At 37.2% G+C, this 20,556-nt stretch overlaps 2 protein-coding genes across 3 annotated transcripts in view; one reads left to right on the plus strand and one right to left on the minus strand.

Moving 5' to 3' along the window:
* Positions 1-14,003, plus strand: part of LOC149416804 (uncharacterized) — a 30,255-nt gene extending 16,252 nt beyond the window's left edge. For both annotated transcript variants that reach the window (XM_089640972.1, XM_089640973.1), the window contains exons 12-16: positions 1,984-2,148; positions 2,676-2,914; positions 9,098-9,363; positions 10,327-10,516; positions 11,234-14,003. In XM_089640972.1, the coding sequence (XP_089497098.1) occupies positions 1,984-2,148; positions 2,676-2,914; positions 9,098-9,363; positions 10,327-10,516; positions 11,234-11,513 (1,140 nt within the window). In that variant the 3' untranslated portion in view covers positions 11,514-14,003. The remainder of the gene's footprint in view (positions 1-1,983; positions 2,149-2,675; positions 2,915-9,097; positions 9,364-10,326; positions 10,517-11,233) is intronic.
* Positions 14,004-14,435: 432 nt separating this feature from the next.
* LOC149416805 (serine/threonine-protein phosphatase 2A 56 kDa regulatory subunit epsilon isoform-like) overlaps positions 14,436-20,556 on the minus strand; it is a 55,576-nt gene continuing 49,455 nt past the window's right edge. Inside the window, exon 8 of the mRNA XM_089640974.1 lies at positions 14,436-19,876. Within this exon, the coding sequence (XP_089497100.1) occupies positions 19,786-19,876 (91 nt within the window). The 3' untranslated portion in view covers positions 14,436-19,785. The remainder of the gene's footprint in view (positions 19,877-20,556) is intronic.

Genomic DNA, 20,556 nt, shown 5'->3' on the forward strand with positions numbered 1-20,556 from the left:
CAATATTTTATTGTTAAGTTTACCAATAAAAAACAATAACATCCAGTAGTTGTTAACAATAAGATTTTACTATCATTTTTAAATTGAATCAAAACTGTGACAGATTCGCAATAGTTAGACGGCAAACAAAGGAAGGTGCGCAGATGCAAAAGGAGCATGCTTTATTAGTAGTTCTCTAGCGTTTGTTTGTGACTTGCCACGCCTCATTTGCTTCTTTCCGGACAATGTTGCGGAACGGTCTTTTTTTTTTTTTGGTCGAACTATTTCATCAACACATTTCCGGCTAAAAAGTTAATTTTACCCGTTCGACCGACTATTGCTTACGGCGGGAAGGGGAGCTTTACCTTTGCAGTTTTTTTTTCAACAATCAGAAACGTAGAACTACCCAATGTTTTTTATATGAATGCATATTATATCTAACAGTAGATTCAGCCATTCAGTATAATTAACCTACAAATATGAATATAGAAAACATGAACTGCTTACTGCGGTTTAAAGCCAATGAATCCACCCAGATTTCATGAACTGCTTAAGGCGATGCCATACGTAGTAATGCAAAATCATGTATTTTTGGCTTGAAAATTTAGTCGCCTAGAAATGTTTCAGATGCTTTAACTAAATACTGCGAGTAGAATACATCTTGGCCTTTGAAATAATCAAGTATTTTTTAGATAAGTCTTTTTATAAGCCCAGAAAAAAATAATGTAAAGGCCTATGAAAACTGCTTTAAAGTTCAAAATCTCCTACTTACGAACCCATTTTCGGTTATGATTTTATTGTATAATGTGGCAAAATAAGTTATTTATAAAATGATCGAAAATTTTTTTAATATTTATGCCTGAACATCCACAAAATAAAATAAAAGGCACTTTTTGGCCACGTTTTTTTCTTGCATAAATCAAAACAGGCGGATGGTGTTAAGCGGGAATTTAAACCTTATCGCCATCTACGTAAGGGTTGTTATTGATAGCGGCTCAATTTAAAATATTACACGACGTAGTGCATCGCCTTAATGCAGTTTAAAGTCAATGAATCCACCCAGATTTCATGAACTGCTTACTGCGGTTTAAAGCCAACGAATCCACCCAGATTTCAAAAAAGGTTTAACAAAAATATTAGTTAAATTTATAAATCATTTTAATTTTTAAAATCACCTATCTAAATTTTTGTAACCATCGCTCGAGTGGTTATCTTCGTTTCTTTTTAGAACAATATTTCAACAAAAGATATGACACAAAAGTTAGATTGATTTCAATTTATTGAATTGCATTACAAAGTATGTTTGAATTTCGGTCAATACCTTTATAGCTGGGTGAGTACTGTGAACAATATTTAATTACATGGTATCTGGAAACTAGTGGTACAAGCGAGAAACTTAAACTTAAAATCACTATTGGACTCGATTTTCTGGTAAATACAATTTTTTGATTTGAGATTTCGTTTTCGAGTAAGTCCGGTGAGTCCAATAAGTCCGAAGTCAGAATTTTTCAAATCTATTATCTACTAGAATTAAATTTGAAAAAAAATCGGTCGCTACGGCATTACTATCAATGTGTTGAAATCACAGAATAAAGAAGAACACATAGAAGTGCCTTCCATACAAATCCAAATGGAAAAAAAAGTTATATTTAGTCCAGTGTTCTGTCTCACTTACACTCTCACATTGTAAATCTCCATCCCATTTGAATTTTGTAAACACAGTTTTGTATTGGAAAAAAACAGGCACTTTTCTTCTTTATTCTATGGTTGAAATGCACACCAGGCTCCAAAAGATTTTTAACGCCTTAAATGCCTAAAAAATGTCAGCATGTTACCCAACACACCTTCAACCAGCGATTCCTGGGCATTTGTATTAAAAATGTAGATGACACTTTTGTAGTCTGATCAAATTTTTTTAAAATTAAAAACATAAAAATTCTATCCCTATTACACCAAATACTCTCTGTGAAATGTGTAAATAATATATTCGATGGTGTTTATTAGATCAAGCGTCCATACTTCCACGTGAAGCCCCTGGAGCGGTGCCAGCTGAAGAACTGGAAGGCTTACCTGCAGTGGGAGGAGCAGCAGCACGAGCAGCAGCGCACATTGGTGTTGTACGAACGCTGTCTCATTGCGTGCGCACTTTACGAGGACTTCTGGCTGAGGGTGACTATATTTAATTGGTTTATGTGAATGAAAGGCGTGGACAAGGAAAGGAGTTAGGTAAACATGGCTAAAGGCACTTTATTAGATACTGAATGATGGCCTTTCACCAGGGCAATATTGCCGTGCCGCAGATTTATATATTTAATTATATATTTAAAAAAAATTATGTGAAATCACACAAGAGTCCCAACTGCTCCCAACCATCTGGAGCTAGTGAGACTATGGCATCCCCAATTGGGGTATGTAGTGGGGAGGCGAAGGAGATGGGGATTTTGCAGTCTCTTGGTTAAGGTTCTGCTGGTCCCTGATAGCTGCGCCCTGTTCTCATCAGGCCAGGATATTGGCAGCTGGTGAATGAGTCTTTTCATCCTCTTCAAATTTTTCGCACCTATTGGTGTTCTCCACTCCCAACAACTGCATGTGTCCCATTTAGTGCTACCGGTTCCCTCAGTGAGTGCACTGTCCATATTGAATAATTGGCTGGTTTGTAGATGAAATGTAAATAAAATAAAATATTTGGAATACAGCTAGTGCAATATCTCGAGCGCTGCACGGCCATGGAGACTGAGGAGACGGAGCGCCAGGCGTTGATTACGCGCACGCGTGATGTGCTGGAGCGTGCGTGCACCATCCACCACGTGGAGCGGCCCGCCCTGCACGTGCACTGGGCTGCCTTCGAAGAGCGCCACGGCGCCCCCGCCAAGGCTGCCGACATCCTCGACAAGCTGGAGAAGGTGTGCCCCAGTCTGCTGCAGGTCGCTTGCAGGTAAGTTTTAACTATAACCATCACGTCTACCGCGAGGGTAGGCAGAGAAGATAAACCTCCACACAACTCTGTCTCGGTACACACTCCACATGTGACATAACGTGACTCAAGTATTTGATTGGCATTGTAATTTGTTGTGATTTCTTCAGTGATTTTAGTAGTTATTTATTAGTGTCATGTCTTCCTAATAAATAACTACTTAAATACTTCCATGTCATATATTGTACTTACACTCCTTTCTTCATACATCCGCTTTCAACATCCAAACCAATACACAATATTTTTATTATAGTTTATACAGTCACACTAGCTTAAGGAGTTTTTAAAGTTTGGTGGTGAAACATTGACTTTGTTATTTTGTCTGCATCCCATTTAAGAGGTTTTACAAGTTCTGTAGTAAAACTATTATAAAAAATATTTAGATACCTGAAATCAATCACGTGAGACTTAGAAAGTAGATTAAAAAAACACTCTTTCTACCATAAGGTGACGGCTGAATGCATCACAATAATAAAAATGACTTCACTAGGTAAGTACTTTAGATATTAAATTAGATCTAAAACAATAAAAAAAACAAAAACCTGATAGTGCTTCATAATATTATTCTATTTGAATGACCATAAACACCATCAGAAGTGAAACATTAAAATAAATTTAACCTTCCAGAGGGCGCGCTTAGAAATTTCCCTTGAGCGGGCGCTTGTCGTAAATTTTACGTCATCGAGTTTTCTCCCTGTAAGTGGTGTTTTCTTAACATAAATGTTAGGGAATTTCTTCAAGGTTATGAAAAATGATAAATGGCAGTACTTTTTAACTTGAAAAAATTTATTTGACTTTCTTTAAAAAAAAACGAAGCCACACTCTAAACATGTTAATATTTTAAAACAAAATATTTAATCGACCTATTTAGTCAGAATCAATATGTTCGTCCTTGCAGTTGTCTTCCTCGCACTCCATAAATGCTGGCGTCCCACAGGGATCGGTTCTGTCTCCGACTTTGTTTTTGTTGCACATCAATGACCTTTTGACATGTGCACCGATTCATTGTTACGCGGATGACAGTACAGTTCATGATAGCTTTTTGTTTGATAAGCCCCCAAAGGGCACACAAACTCCAATGGCTCGGAGGGCTTTGAAGCAGAGAATGGACGGTTATCTCGAGAGTATTTCCTCCTGGGGTAAAAATAATCTCGTCGAATTTAATGTTTCAAAGACCCAATCCTGTCTGATTACGTCTAAAAGGGATCCAAATGATAATCTAGTCTCCTTCAACGGAAGCAATCTTCCGAACAGGCCTTCCATTGATATGCTTGGTGTAACTATAAGTGACCAGCTCAGATACGGGGGCTCCATCGAAGCCAGAGTAAAGTTGGCCTCTCAGAAGCTGGGCGTACTGTACAGGGCCCGCAGATACTTTAATAGTACACAACTGCTCACCCTGTACAAATCGCAAGTGCGCCCTACTGTCGAATTTGGCAGCCATCTCTGGTCTGGAGCCCCAAAATACCTGAAAAAAACCCTTGACTCTGTGCAGAAACGGGCGGTCCGTTTGATAGATTCCCCAATCTTAACAAACGGACTGCAATCTTTAGAGCACAGGCGTCAGGTAGGTCTGCTGTCCTTGTTCTATCGGTATTACAATGGAAGATGCTCTGAGGAACTAGCGTCATTGATCCCTTCGGCACCGGTGCGTAGTCGGGATACACGCTAAACGCGCGCCCAACATTTGTACACAGTTGACACTTGTCACATGAGAACGGGTCGCTTCTACGATTCGTTCTTAAGTTCAACAGCTCGGCTGTGGAACGAACTGCCGGCCTCTGTGTTTCCTCCCTCCTACAACATGGGACTCTTCAAGACCCATGTTCACTCCTTCCTCTCCACAAAAAGACCCTCCACACAGCATCCCCAAAGATGACATAGGCCCTGAGGGAAATTATTTTCTTCAGGGCCTCCTGTGTGGAGTAAATATAAAAAAAAAAAAAAAAGTTACAAACCACCTCAATTGAAGAATGGTTCTTACATGTAAAGGACTGGCAACGGCAACACTTCATTGATGCTGAGGATCTTTTCTTATCCAGTGCACATAACCGACAAACACCGCGTTTTGGAAGGCTTCTGTTTTCTTCTTCTGTCATCGGTTCAATTTCCCGACCGTAATTCACTTTGAGAAAAGCACTTATATCTTGCGGTAAATGTTTGACATTTGATCTCAAGATAAGATGCTCTTTCATCATGGTCAATGCCAAATTCTTTAAAAAAATTCTTCGATGCTTTGGAGCCTTTCCTGGACAGGCAAATTTATATAAAATTTGAGCATTTATGGCGCCAATATTCAAAAGAGTGTAGAAAACTACACACGGCCATCTCTTTGTTATTCTAGAGACCGAGTAAGCAGCACACATTTTGTCGACTGTATCCACTCCGCCTTTGGTTTCGTTATATTCCAGAATAACCTGGGGCTTTCTCGTATCAGGATCCATTTCGCTGTCGTCGTGTAATGTTGATAGTAATATTACAGATTTATTTTTCCGTGGTACATAGGAAAGCATCATTTTATCCTTTTGGAAACCAAAAAGAGTGGACCCAACAGCTCTGCTTTTGTCCGGCAAGAATTCTTTTGGGATTTCGGCTTTGTTCTTTTTTATTGTGCCTAAAACTGTTATCTTTTTTGTAAGTAAATAATCAGCGAGTGGTACACTTGTGTACCAATTATCAATGGTCAAATTGCAGTTTGAGTTTTCTATCGGAGTGATCAGACGTTTTACAATATCTGTTGGAGTATTAGAGGCCGCAAATGGTCCATCGGGTTGTATTCCGTAGTATATTTCCAGATTGGATGTGTAAAAACTTTTGGCATCACATAACGCAAACATCTTCACCCCGTATTTTGCTGGTTTGCTGGGAATATATTTTATGAAACTACAACGACCTCTAAATGGATGCAGCATCTCATCGATTGTGGTATATCCGCTCAAATTAAATGATGACTTGCAGTTGTTGACAAATGCTTGGAAAAACTCACCTATCGCTGCCAGTTTGTCAACTTTCCTCCTTTCCAATCGGGTATTCTTGTCATCGAATCTCAGGCAACGGGTAATGAAGAGAAATCTCTTGTAACTCATGACAGCTCTTGCTATTTCAATCCCGGTATCGTCACTGGCAAAAATCTCTTTCACATTTGCGTGATGAGATTTTTCTATACCGATCAAATATAACAGACCCAAATATGCCATAAATTCTTGCCTGTCGATGTTTTTACAGTCCCGATCTCTAGAATATTGATGGTCAACTCTCAGCTGATCGATATACATATTTGTGTATCTCAAAACATCGTCAATCATAGACATATCGATAATTTGAAAAACAACGCATTTAGTTCATTTTCAATACAGAGAGCTTTTTGAGTCAAGCCAGTGGGTACTTTGACTATGTTTATCGCCTTGTTTTTTCCAGAAACATGGTACGTTGTCTTTCGCCATTGTGTAGATTTATTTTTTCCAATGAAAAATTCTTCCATTGTTTTCTCCTCTCCTTCGGATTCGTCTGAAGTGTATTCTTGTTCGGTAGCACTTTCTTCAGCTTGTTGCTCGATTTCTTCTTCCGAAAACTCGCTGTCACTCGAGGGAAAAAAAGTCTCATCGTCTTCTTGTCTCATCATCTCCATAATGGTAAATATCTAAAACAAACACAAAAATACATTTAGCCATAAAATAAACGATATAAATGAGAAATAAATAGAAAAAAAGTATTTTATTTAATATACTTACACTTAAAGGCGCGTGTCGTAAAATTTACACTCAACGGAAATTTCCAAATATCAATGTCTAACAAAAACTTCTAAGCACACCCGGCACGTCTGCAGTTTAGAGAGATACTGACCCTAGCATAGCTCGAAGCTCGATGCTTACGCCTAAGTGGTAAGAGTGGGGGAAGCGATAAGGCGCGTCTGTCGTAAATTTTACGACAGCGCGCCCGCTGGAAGGTTAAAGAAGTTAAAGTGCAAAATGAATTGGGCTCCGTAATAATTTAAGAATTGAATGGCGTGTATACGACCCATCATAACATCAGTGGCTACCCTGAACACGACAAGTGGGATTTTTTCAAACAAAGAAGCCATACTAAAACGTGTTATCAACATTTAGATATTCGTTAATTTGGTGTTGTTATTTTAGGAAATCGAGATATTGTCAGTTATTTTTGGGCTATTTTCATGGAAAACAATAAAATATTTTTAATTCATTTTACTTGTTTATTCTAAATACACATTACTTAATACCAATAACTATGTGCACAATACTAGAATAAAGTTCATTTAAAAAATGACAAATTTTGATCCCACAAGAAGTTTTTTTTGTCTGGTCCCTTGGAAAACTTCTCAACACATTTCTGGCGGGTATTCTTTGTGCTGGCGAAAATAAAGGTCCCCTACGAATTTGTTTTAAATCGCTATTTCTTCGAAAATAATTAAATTATTTTAATAAAAATTTCTACGTAGTAACTCAAGCTATAAAAGTACTAAACGAAAATCGAATATTATTTGAAATGCAACTCAATTAACCTTGTAATATGTTTATTATGGTCCACCTATTGGTGCAAAAGGTAGAACTACCCTTCCCGTCGTTAAGCATCAATCGACCGAATGGGTAGAACTACCTTTCCCGCCCAAAGTGTTAAGAGAGTTTCACTTTATATGTTTTTAAAATTTTATTTTAGTTTCTACATAATATTAGTATTGCATTATTTTTAACCTAAATACGATTATCCTTCCTGTTCCTGTTTCCTGTTCTGATGCGTCCTCTAGTTTTTAAACTTTTGTATTTAGTTTCTAGTTATGCCTCAGAGATTTCATTTCTACAGCATTCAGTCTACTTTCATTCTTCCTCTGCCAGTTCCATGCCTCTTTATTGTACTACCAGTTTATTTCAACCACCACAGCATGTGGTCGAAAAATTCTCAATGACTAATAAACAATGGACTAAATAAGAAAAATTACAGATTGATGCCAAAATTGTGAAGACAAGCATTATTATTTCAGCAATGCTGCACAATATGTTAATGCTGTATGGAGAGAGGGAAGGATGGAAAGAACATGAGCTTGAAGATACCCATGTTGTAGGGGGAGGGAAATGCAGAGGCCTCAGACATAGGAATTAATAGATGAGAAGATAATGGCGAGGGGTAAAATCAACTGTTGAAGAACGAAGGGAGTAAGGCTGACTGTGATTCGTCAATAAATCAATCTGACAGTAAATAGGCATCTCGCATTATAATATCACCATTTACTTCTTAAAAGTAAAATCTGCTTTTGAATGAATAGACATTTTTACATGGGAGCGCAAATTACTCGCCACGTTATGAACAAATTTGCGAAGTCCAAATTCGGCAAAAAAATTCGGTTCTATTTTCAGAGTCGAATATTTCGTTTAAGTATTTAGTTAAGACACTTTTATAAATGTTCATAATTTACTTCCCAGCAACCAACCAGCTTTGTGTTTCGCGTCCAGACGTTTCTCGATGTGATAGTAACAACTGATTCATATTATACGATGTGAATATGCTTAAAATAAAGTAAAATAATGCTTATATATGGAATGTAATACGACAATTGGGTTTATTCTCTTTTTCACATCTATTTTTACAAGTTTTCATAGTACAAGTCAACATTTTGCCGTGTTATTTCGTAAAATGAACCGATGATGCCTCAACCATAGTTTGCACAAGAATGATGACGTCACGTTTTCAAATTTCACTTGAGGCCATACGCGAGCACAGCCGGCTCCAATGGAACCGGTATGGGGAGTGGGGATAATACGCTTTTAATCACTTAGGGCAGGTCTACTAATATTCATATGTCTATGGCAGAGGCTGACGAATCATTCCACAGTCGAGCTGTTGAACACAAGAACAAGTCGAAGTGGCAAATCGGAGCGTCTTCCTAAAGATTGCAATATGTTTGTTAGATAAGAGAATCTATCAGACAGACAGCATTTGGGGCTCCAAACTCGAGGCGGCTGCCAAATTCAACAGACGCACTTGTGAATTGTCAGTATGCCCAGCTTCTGAGAAGCCAACTTTACTTTGGCTTCGCTGGAGTCGACAATTTTAAGTTAGAGACAAAATAGTGTACACCAACATGAATTCAAATTAATGCGATCAATAAAACATATCTGTTGTTTGCAGGCGTATAAACCTGGAGCGTCGCCGCGGTGACCTGGACCGCTGCTCCCAGCTCTACGAGCATTACATTGCCCAGTACAACAAGCAGCTGGCGTCCAGCATGACGGTGAAGTACGCGCGCTTCCTGCTGCGGGTCAAGCGTGATCCCGCGGCCGCCGTTGAAGCGCTGCGGGCCCAAGTCGCCCGGGACCCCACCTGCCAGCGGCTGTATCTGCAGATGATGGACATCAAAATGTGCAGTGGAGAGAACAATCTCAAGGATGTTGTTGGTGAGCTTAACGATAGGATTCATAATACTTAGTGACTTACATCTAAGACATATTTTTAGTGACTTACGACTAAGCTTCGTAACTACTGACTTAAAACTAGTGACTTACATCTAAAACTTATATCTAGTGACTTACGACTAAGGCCCACAACTACTGTCTTAATGACATATATTTACATATGTAGAAACTTACAACTAGCATACTTACATTTAAAAATACATCAATAAATACGATAGTAACAAACAAAGGAGTGGGAATCTCCTATCCCGTTCAAATCAGATTCATAAAAAATCTTTAAAACAATCACTGATTATAAATTTGGTTAATAAAAGTGTATTTTTCTAATATGTTTTTTTAATAAGTCATACTTGTATTTTGAATATACATAATAGCTATAAGGAGCAAATTTAGTCGGTCCCCCCCATGCTCGTTATAACCAAGTTTGACTGTATATAAATACGGGGGAATTGGGAAGTTTTTTAAATGTTGTTTCTAAATGTCGGCAAATGAAAGAAATCGATTAGGAATCATTAGAAATCTCAGGCGAGTCCAGACCATTTAAATTACAAAATTTGATCAAAAATTAAACTTTAAAGATTGTATTGTATATAGGTTATATTATATATTAGTTACATTGTATGTAGGTTATATCATATATGGGTACAAATTGCATTCCGGTTAACTGTGCATTTATTTTAATGTTTTGTTGAATTTTTGCATTTCATCTATGCAGATATTCATTGTCATAAGGTAATTTGTACACAGAACTGACCTTCTTCATCCATGTTTAATAATTGTGTAGTTTTAAAATATGCTTTTATCTTAGTTGTAATTTAAATATAAACACTGAACGCATTACAGCACCCGGCTGACTCCAGCGTTTATTCTGTTAAATTCTAAAAACACATCTACAATTGAGGGCCATTAAAGGCCAGATAATATATTCCACAACATTAATTCCAGGCTACATTGACGAGTATCTCGCTGTGGAGGGCATAGACAACGAGTCGCGCCTGCTGTTCATGCAGCGCAAAGCCGAGTTGCTGGAGGAGCTGGGAGACGACTTGGCGGAGGGACAGGCGGCGCTGCTGGCCTACCAGACCCTCAGCAAGCTACAGCACAAGAAGAAGAACAAGGAGAAGAACTCTTCGGGGTATGTTAGACCTTCGTCAATGAGTCGCGCCTCTTGTTCTGAATGTTTTTATACTATTGACAGAGGCGGTTTCCTTGGTATGTGCATTTCATTGCTTGTGTTCAGTATACACCTAACTTACGACATCTGTGCCCCAGTCATCGATACACGAAAGTACCATCCAGTCATAATTTCCACCATTGGATATTTGAGCTATTTTCTAGTACAAGACGTGCAAGTGGAAACGATTTGTGCATATTCCGATGTGCACAAAACTTTGTTTTACCATACTCCGGAGGCAACACCGGGCGGTATCGAAACAGCTCAGTAGGCGGAAACGATGACCTGAGCCAAACAGATTACACTCCTAATGGCAAATCATGTGTTGGAGTAGTGCAGATATGTATAACTCATCCCGTGCACTATCAACGCATGGGCAAAGCGTCTGGAATAGATTCGTTTAATAAAATACTAATTTACAATGTTAGCGATACAACATTTACACCTTGGAATTTGTGCATGCGCGGTAAATTTAAAATTTCATAAATATTATAAATGTGTATACTGTGAATGAGCTACACCTATATTGCATGCTGCAGGCAATTTCAGTCACGAGCCGCCTCTGATTATCCATTTCTAATATTGATCTAATGGGCGCTTCTAAAATTCCCACAGTAACGGCAAACGGGGTTTCATGTCGTTATTGTATGAGGGATTAATATTTGTTTACTTCTCCAGCGACAATAACAGCGGCAGCAAGAAAAAGAACAGCGACACCACGGTAGCACCCCCGCTGCCCCCCTCCACCCCCAACACGGGCACCAGCACCCCCGGGAGTTACGGTAATGCCTACGGGGCCTCGCAGGGCCAGGGACAGACTCCGACCCAGCAGCAGCAGCCGCAGTACGAGGGGGGCCCGGGCTACCCCCAGCAGCCCTACCACCAGTGGGGCCCCACCTACCACCACCCCTCGCAGTACCACCACAACCCCTGGAACCCGTACCCCAACTATTATTGAATTTAGTCACTTTGTGTTTGCAGTTGTTGCTAAATGGGCAAATAAACCTTATTGCCAATTCATTGCATCATTGTGGTTCAAATATGACGGGGTTATTATAAGAATGACTGCTAAATGATTTTACCTTTCCGAGGATTGATATAGAGATCTTAAATCCTACATCAATTAAGAGTTTTTAAAATTGGATTACAGCGAAACTTTCTTTATGGTAGCAAAAAAAAAACTTTTTGGTCTGTTAGATTAGGCTGTTTTTCAAGGGATGGAAAAATTAAAACTTAAGCATGAAAACATTTTATAAGTGAGTTTCACTGTAGAACATATATCTATTACTGTTCATATTCTTTAATACGTAATTGTGATGTTAACCCATCGACATATCCATTGACTGTTTCAAAATGTGTTGCTCCATTGTTGATTAGAATCATTCAAAGCATTTTTTCTTCATTGAATATAACCGTCGTGTGGTTGCAGCAGAATGTGTCGATGGATTAATTAGCCACCATGTAAACATTGAAAGTACATATTCAAACCTACTTTTGTCCGACTATTTTATCTCAAAGAAACAATGTAAATCTTTCCATATAACCTCGTTGTTAAACATAATGGGCCTTACCAATAACCGTGTTTTAAATTTTACATAACTAATAAATAACCTCTTTTTTTTGTAAGGTGGGTTGTTTATCAGTTGTGTCAAATTTAAAACACATTTAATTAATAAGGGAAAATATGTATTTACTGGGTCAAATTTTTTTACTGATAACATTAGTTAGTATAATTATCTGTTTACCTTGACTGGTAAATAAGGTTTCATATTGTTAAATAACATAAACTCATATATGATCATATTACATACATCAACAAATGCTGTAGTGCCTCAAATATGATACGAATTAACACAAACAAATTTGTATTTTTAATTGTGCTTGTAATTGTCTCAAATAAAAATAAATTGCACCCGAATTATTTTGTAATAGTGGCTACATTTTTGTGAATTCTTTTATAGTTTTTTGTATCTTATATGAACACTACTCGAACATCCTCCAGAGGGGGGGTGTTTCTCACTTATGGATTGTAACAACCTGCATGCCGCTTTAAGTTTGCGTCACTACTCAGGGTTAAGATTACATTCCAAATGTGGTTAACGTGTCGGTAGTAAAGTTGATGAACAAAACAATGTAAAAAAAAATAAAAGTTCTAAATTTAAAAACGTAAAGAAAATCGAGTTACGTTATTTTTCTTGTTTGTTTAGAACGAACTGTCAAAATTAAACGTGAAAAACAAATTTCAAAGACAAAGTTTTGTGATACATAATTCTGCATGAGAAAAAAGTGTGAGTCAAGCCACGAATTATGGGAAAGGAACAAAACAACCGCAAGTGGCGTTTAGTGCCTTTTGCGCTTATTCATTCCTTTCCCATAATTCGTGGATCGGCTCACGCTTTTTTTTCTCATTTGTTTATGCATCATGATAAGGAGTTTGTTTTGTATCAATTTATATTAGAAAATAAATCACAAAAGTCTTAGGAATTGAAAATCAAAAATTTCCCAAGTGTTTGTTTGGACTGGTCGGTGGTCGATATTTCGTTTGGGTCCCACCCAGGCGTAGTGTATTCAATTCCTCCATTACAATACAAGAAACATTTTCTGCCTAAGGTGGGTAGCAGTAGGAGATTTCAAATATCTTCAGGTTATTCGTAACCCGGGAATGTTTGTTTTAAAGAAAAAAATAATCTAAGATGTTAAATACAATAACATATTTTTGTCAATTTCGCATGTTTTTGTATTTTTGCACAAAATTCCAGCATTTTAATATAAGAAACTTCTGTTTTATCACACACACTTAATTAAATCTTAGTAAAGATAATTGCAGTAATGTAAAAGTGTATGTCGCCATCACTAGGTGTCTAAAAGATAGTGTTTTTAGTTTCGTTCATGACGTCTTTCATGGTTTGTTTTGATGGCAGCCTCCTTATAGGGGAACAATCTCCGTGGTGGAGCGGTGTCTTTGGTCCTGGACCCAGAGGTTTCACTTCTTTCCAGGGCTGAAAATACTCTTGGTATAACCCTGGCGAGAGACCGGCAGTTGTTCAGAAATGGTTGATACCCAATTGATTAAATATTATTATAATGGATTTTAAAATATCATACTCTGTTGATTAAAATGTATCAGACTAATTTTTATAAGGTACATCATTCATATCACTTGAGATACTCTTCGACAACTGCTGTATAAAAAGTTAATATTTTCAGAAATAGGATGCATTATTTGGGACAGATAAATGGATTGGGAGAGGCTGCTTGCATTATTTTTTTAATGTAAAAATGTTTGGGATTGTTAATTTGTAAGTTCAGAATGATAAATAAATTAAACATTGTGTCACGTTTGATAATTAATGTGTAGATATTTGATTTTTGGTATACCCAAATTTGACATAATATTATTTCTCGATTTATAACTAAATTATAACTCCATAAATTGTATTATTAAAATAAAATCGTTAAAAATGATATTGTTTTGTTTGTTTTCTTGCACAGCTTTTATAATATGACATCCTCGAAAAATTTTCAAATGATGGCCGTGCGCAAGTAAATTTTGTTTGATTGATTTGTGTTATTTCACAAGTTAATCATTTAAAAAAATATATAGTATATTTGCGGCACGTTTCTGGGTGGAAGATACTCTCTGCATCACCCTGGTGTGTAAGACCAAGATTCAGAATTGAAACCATTGCTTTGGTGACCAGATCTGAATAGCCAGGTACTCTTCCCTATCTTCCTCCCCCACACTACTTGGCTCTCACTGGCTCCAGATGGTTGGGACTCTTGTGCGGTATTCACGTATAAAAAAAACACTTCTCTCTTGTTGATGAGGAACTTAGGAACTTGAAAAACAGAACAGAGCGGTTTATATAATACCAATATTTTTATTTTAAAACCAGAATGTATAATTGTTTTGTTTGTTGCAGATTTCACATAAATCATCACATTCCTATAAACTGCTGTTATATTATGTATGTATGTAAGTATGTTAGCGACTCACCGTAGCTAAATAAAAAGGTATACAATGAGAATGCATTGTGACGATAGTACGTGCATGCAAACATACTTAAAAACAATACTCAACTCCCAAATCTTGTCTATACATTTGCATTGAACTATAATAATGTATTTCATGGGGTGAACCATCCGTGGGGTCCATAAGAAGCTAGTTATGGCCGGCCCTAACCCTCGGAGAGAGTAATCCCATTCATTCGGCTCCATTCGCTGGGACATTTGCTCCCGTTGTATAAAACTTATTACACAGTAACAGCGGTGTAAAACATGATACATGATGACACTAGTTAGCTCTGCCCCTGCACCGGGCACCGGGCACTGGGGCAGGACAGCGGGATAACTGGATATCCTAGCTTTAAATATAAATATGAGAATATATAATGTATGTACTCGTTTTAAACAAACAAAAGACTGCCACATGTGACCATGAATATTACATATTAGATTAGCGATGATACCTTATACAATATCTATACAAGAAAATACATATTCATTAATGAATTCCATATGTTTACTGTAGTTTTATATATTATAGTAACATTAAAGGTAGCTCTATACAATAAGGTTTGTGCAGTAGAAGGAACAGCACTATATTAGTAGAATAAGGGAGCTGGCCCTAAACACTCACTGGCGGCTCGCTACAGAACAACACACCGTGTTTCTATACATTTCCCCGCACTTCTGACACTAGATCATCTTACCGAGTGGGGCTTGCTTCTGTTCTGTTCTCTGCTGAGTTAATCCTTTTACAAATATTGCTTAAGTTACTTCTAGGTTTCATAAATACGTTTTAGACAACAGGGAAACTTTACTGTTAACATTAGGTTTCAAAACAGAAAATGAGACATTTCTAGTAATACAGTTTTACAGTAGGTATAGTATTCTAATGATCTTCCACATAACAAAGTAAGAAAACATTAATCACCAGCTTAATGTAAGCGATTTATTTATACCCAAAACAGTGGGTATCTAATCTAAGTGTACTGATTTGTAACTGTGCTCGCACTAATGGAGCAGAGAGGCGCACACTTAAATACATAATATGTTAATCTCAGAGGTGGCCGCACTGGAGGAAGAGAGTGCAGAATAGAATGTCAGTTGAGTAGTGACTGTCCAGTGTTACTTGTGATCTGAGAGCGACCGTGTCAGTGTGACGTGCGTGCCATGTGTGGGCAGTAGTGTAGGTTCAAAAGGAGAACTCAAAGATTCATTGAAATTTTCTTTATTTATCCCTATTTTATAGCAAAATTATAAATTGTAAACTCCTTCATCAAGTCTGAATATTTATGCAACACATATATGTATCATATTTAATTATGTCTATTTATAAAAAGTAACGAGCTCTAGTCATAAAACCTTCTGGCGGTGAGGGATTGGTTGGTTGGTTTGTTTGTTTGTTTGTTGGATGATCTGATGATCTGCGGCAGCCGGGCTCTAGAGAAGTGCCATTGCCGGAACGCCGTTGCCGTTATAGAAAAGTTAGTCCTAGTAATGTTCTACTAGTGCCTGCCTAGTCTCTAGCAGGGGGCACGGGCACCTTCACCAGTCTAGTTCTTCCATTTAAACATATGTATGCATATAGTGATCACTTCTACTTACTGGCTACGCATTCTATAACATCTAATCAACTTTTAACACAAACATATCAAGCAAAATCAAATGTATTTATACAAACATACTTCACTTAACAATTTTAGTAAACGCCATAAAGAAACATGAAGTCCCACAGTAAAATAAATGTACATATCATGTTTAACAACTGGAAACCACCTAAGTTACACAAATGAAGTTTGCCGCCTAAATTCAACGTCTAATTGGTAAATTACAAACTAAACAATTCAGGATAAATGACAATCTTAACAATAAACAAAAGATAATGGAAAATTTAATTTTAATTTAGTTTGGCATTCAGACTAAATAAATTTATTAAATACTTGCGTATGATTCTATACATTTGTGGGTAGCTTGGAAAATAATAAATCTACGTGAAAGGGTTGCCCACGAGCCCGGGCGTCCACCGCAAGCGGCCAACGAGTAACGAGCCAATGGGCTAATATACATTCATCCCATCAACTGACAACTGAAGACATCGTAGGAAATATGCTTTATGTATATAAAAATACTTAGTGCAGGACAAAGTTTACATTCTGTGGAGTTTAAATACGTTATCACTTTTATAACTATTTTATTCATACTATAAATGTCTCCCTGGTGTCGAGAGTAGTGTGGCCGCTTTTCTTATTATTATTATGGATAGAAAATTTCACTAAGCCACCATTTTAACAAAATTACAAGGGCAAGTAATATTACTATAAAATGAAAATTGCACTCTAGACATATAAATAAATTTATTGCAGACAGCCTGTCTCCTTGCAATATGGCAGTCGGCGTCTAAAGAATTCATTCAAACACTAATATATTTATAAAAGAAACAATATAAAGTCACCTAAAGTGGCTCCATAATAATCCATTTTCCAAATAATTTCTTCAAGTTCTGTCATAGATTTTATTAACCGTGTAAAAGTAATTAAGGAAATAAAATCATTTAAAAACAATATGCAAGAAGCATACATCACATACATATGGAGTACGAGGTGTTGTTCCACACAAAATATGTTTGTATTTTTAATTTCAACAAATATCACTAAAACTTCATAATATGGAATAAAATACGTTTATTTAAAAGGTATGGATGATAGAATTTTATTGTAAGGCGGTTTAAAGACATTTCCATGTTTGATGGTTAGCAGTGTTCTTGACTTATATTATATTAAATAATTACATTAGAGGCAGCGGTTATGTAACACATTAAACTTTAGGTTAACATACTCACTAAATAATGCGCAATGGTTAGGAGATCCCGGACGCAAGCTTTACTGGGACAAGCGAGACAAACTAACGGTGGCGTTATATTCATTTCAAGCGGTAATTTACAGCTGACGCTGGGTTTAATAGCCTGGAGATGTGAGCGGGATCTCGCTAATACACATTCTCAGAGTGTTGGAAATTAATTAACTTGATAAGAAATGCCTCACGAGAACAAACAGTAAAATAAATATTACTGCCGATTTAAAAAAACAATTTGAAATTTCACCAAGCTTATTTTATTTGAATCAGATATGATACACTCTGTATACTATACGATAACAGATAAAAACATCATCAATTTTGGTTAAATGCTGCTCTTAATTAAAATAACTTCAGAGCCATAAAGAATTCCCTCAGTTAACAGAATGGTTGTAATGGGCGGTTCAGACAGTTATCAGTCCCAAATATTGTTTTTAATAAAGAGTTAAAATAACATAATATGTGTTAGTATCACTTGATAATGCATCAATACTTCAAGTACTAAAAAATAATCAAAATTATGTACATTGGATACATTAGAGTATATTATATAACCTCACATACAAAAGCTGTTCATTCCTCTTGCGAATGAAACATATACATAGTATTTCCACTACGAAATTATTACAATCCAAATTTATTTAACAATATGTGTACTGAGTCGAAATGTTTGGCCATTTTCCTATCAACACCGGCGGCCGAAACCGCTTCAAAGCCATCTGCCTACGTCCCGTCCATTCTGCATCTGCTATGTACTTTCCAAGGTACTTCATCATATACATGTGTACTAATATTATTATTACATAAGTGTAATGTAATGCCTGAATCCTCCCAAATTGACACAAATGTCTATTATTATTATTGTTGATATAATCTTGTCAATCTTTAAATCAAACACATTCACATCCTCCACATTCCCTTGCAGAAAACAACCGGCCATGGACAGATTGTTTGTTAGGAAGACCACGACTGATGACTCTTCTGTTGTCAATGTGACATCATTCCACTAATGCACCCAACGGTGAATCATAATTCTCAATACGCTCACATCGCAGGGAATAAGATATTTTATCTTAGATTATTTCATCCGCCGTTCTTCTTCTTATCGAGGGAATATTAAAGCGTGGTTTGCTAATGCCCAGCATAATAATAAGATAGAGTTAGTGCCAACGTTATTCTCAAAATAAATAAATTAATTAACTCCCCCTCGGGAAGCTTGCTCGTTTGCAAATGAATAATGATGGGAATAGAAACTCTACTGTGATTCTGCCCAGCCCTTATCCTACCTCCCCACGGATAGCAAGATATCTGCACCCAACCACCTTTTCACAGATGATTGACCAAGTGGTGTGTAATGCCTGTTGGTAGCACCCGACCCTCAACTTTATTATTTCTTTTACTAGGGTACCTTTAAATTTTACTCGTCTTCTTCCGGAAGGCAACAATACTTGATCAAAACCATGAACCAAAGTGTAGATTTTTGTTTAAAATTGCATCTAAGCTTAATTCTGAATGCTCTTCTTTTCTCCATTATAATATCTAAAGAATGTGACAACGCTTCAAATGCAATTCACTCATAATCAAATATTATGCATTTTAACAGCAAAAATCAATAGCATTTACAATAGAAAAATGATGAAAGCGTGCTACGATTGTTGGAGAATTAACCTATTAACACGGATTGGCGTTACATTTGAACTCCTGGAAATCTTTTAAGGATTTATTAAGGCCAGTGCGTTAAATCGCATTTGGAAATGTGTTTCAGAACACCAAACGAATGGGTCATTAAGCTACCGTGACAATTTATTCTAAAAGCACTAAATTGGGATTAAGTAAAATCAATTAGTGGACAAAATACAATAGTTTACAGTTACATTTCAGTTTGACTAACTACAGTGGGGGGGGGGATGTGGTTCAGATTATGTACTCGGCACAATTGTATTACTGGTTAATTACGTACACGTGTTAGTCAGACACATAATAATAATATGGTGCTTAGATAGAAATATGGCGTTGGGAAGGACTGTTTGCAAGCTAGGAAAGAGGCATGCTACGATTCCTTTAAACACAAACCATCTAGGATAACATATAATGTTTGGGCGCTTGCTTCTCATTACGTATTGGTCTGTGCATCTAACAAGTTGATGATGACAAATATTTCTTAAGACACAACTAAGTAAACCAGTGGTAAGTATAACCTTGTTTGGAAGAGCTTGGAGCGGAGTGCGGGGGATGGGGCAGATGGGGCGGAGAGGAGGTGGTTGTTTGGTTGGTTGGTTGGTTGGTTGGGTGGTGGTGGTGTTGGTTGGTGTTGTTTGTTAGAAGAGACGGTGTCTCTTGGCTTTGGGCGGCGGAGCGGGCGGCGAGGCGCATCACTTGCCGCTGGACTTGCTCTTGTGACTGATCTCCAGTTCCCCCAGCTTCTTCCACAGCTCGTCTCGCTCCTTCTCGCGCTTTTTCTCTCTGGAACACGATACATTCATCAATACTGAATTCCCGCAACCAACTTAAGCATTCCTTCCGATTATATGTTTTGAGATTTTCATGGCCAAAAGTATTTATTGTGATTTAATTTTGAGGTATTATGCCATGTTGGGCTACCTACATCTTTAGTCAACGTTTCTGACAGTGTCCATCATCCGGGCAGATGCTTAATTGATTACACATCTGCCCTGATGATGGACCCTGTAATGTTGTCCGAAACGTTTGCTAAAAAGTGAGGTAGCGCACAACATGGCATAATACCCCAAACATAAATCATGATAATTCCTTAAAATATTTCACCAATAATAGGGAAGAGTTACATTATGGAGGAATTGGATACATTCCACATTGTGGTATTGCTTCTGCTTGTCAGACTAACTTCCATTGATAGAGATCCAGACATTACAAATTTTAGGCCATTAAGAACATTCAAGAACTAATCGAACATATCACTTGATCCTAAGCAGCACTTTAACAGGGTTCATCCTGAAACCAGATTTTACAGGGAGGGTTGAAAAATCCACATTTTCATCAGAGCCATAATACGGTTTGGAGAGTTGAGGGATGGTAAGATTCTTCAGCGATTCAATCATACCGATACTTTACAGCCCGAGATGGTTAGGTTATACACAATACAGTAGAAAAGAAAAGTGTTGTTA

Source organism: Hesperophylax consimilis, chromosome 16 (assembly GCF_061612785.1).
Source record: "Hesperophylax consimilis isolate HC1 chromosome 16, BYU_Hcon_1.0, whole genome shotgun sequence".
In the NCBI taxonomy this organism is placed as follows: domain Eukaryota; kingdom Metazoa; phylum Arthropoda; class Insecta; order Trichoptera; family Limnephilidae; genus Hesperophylax; species Hesperophylax consimilis.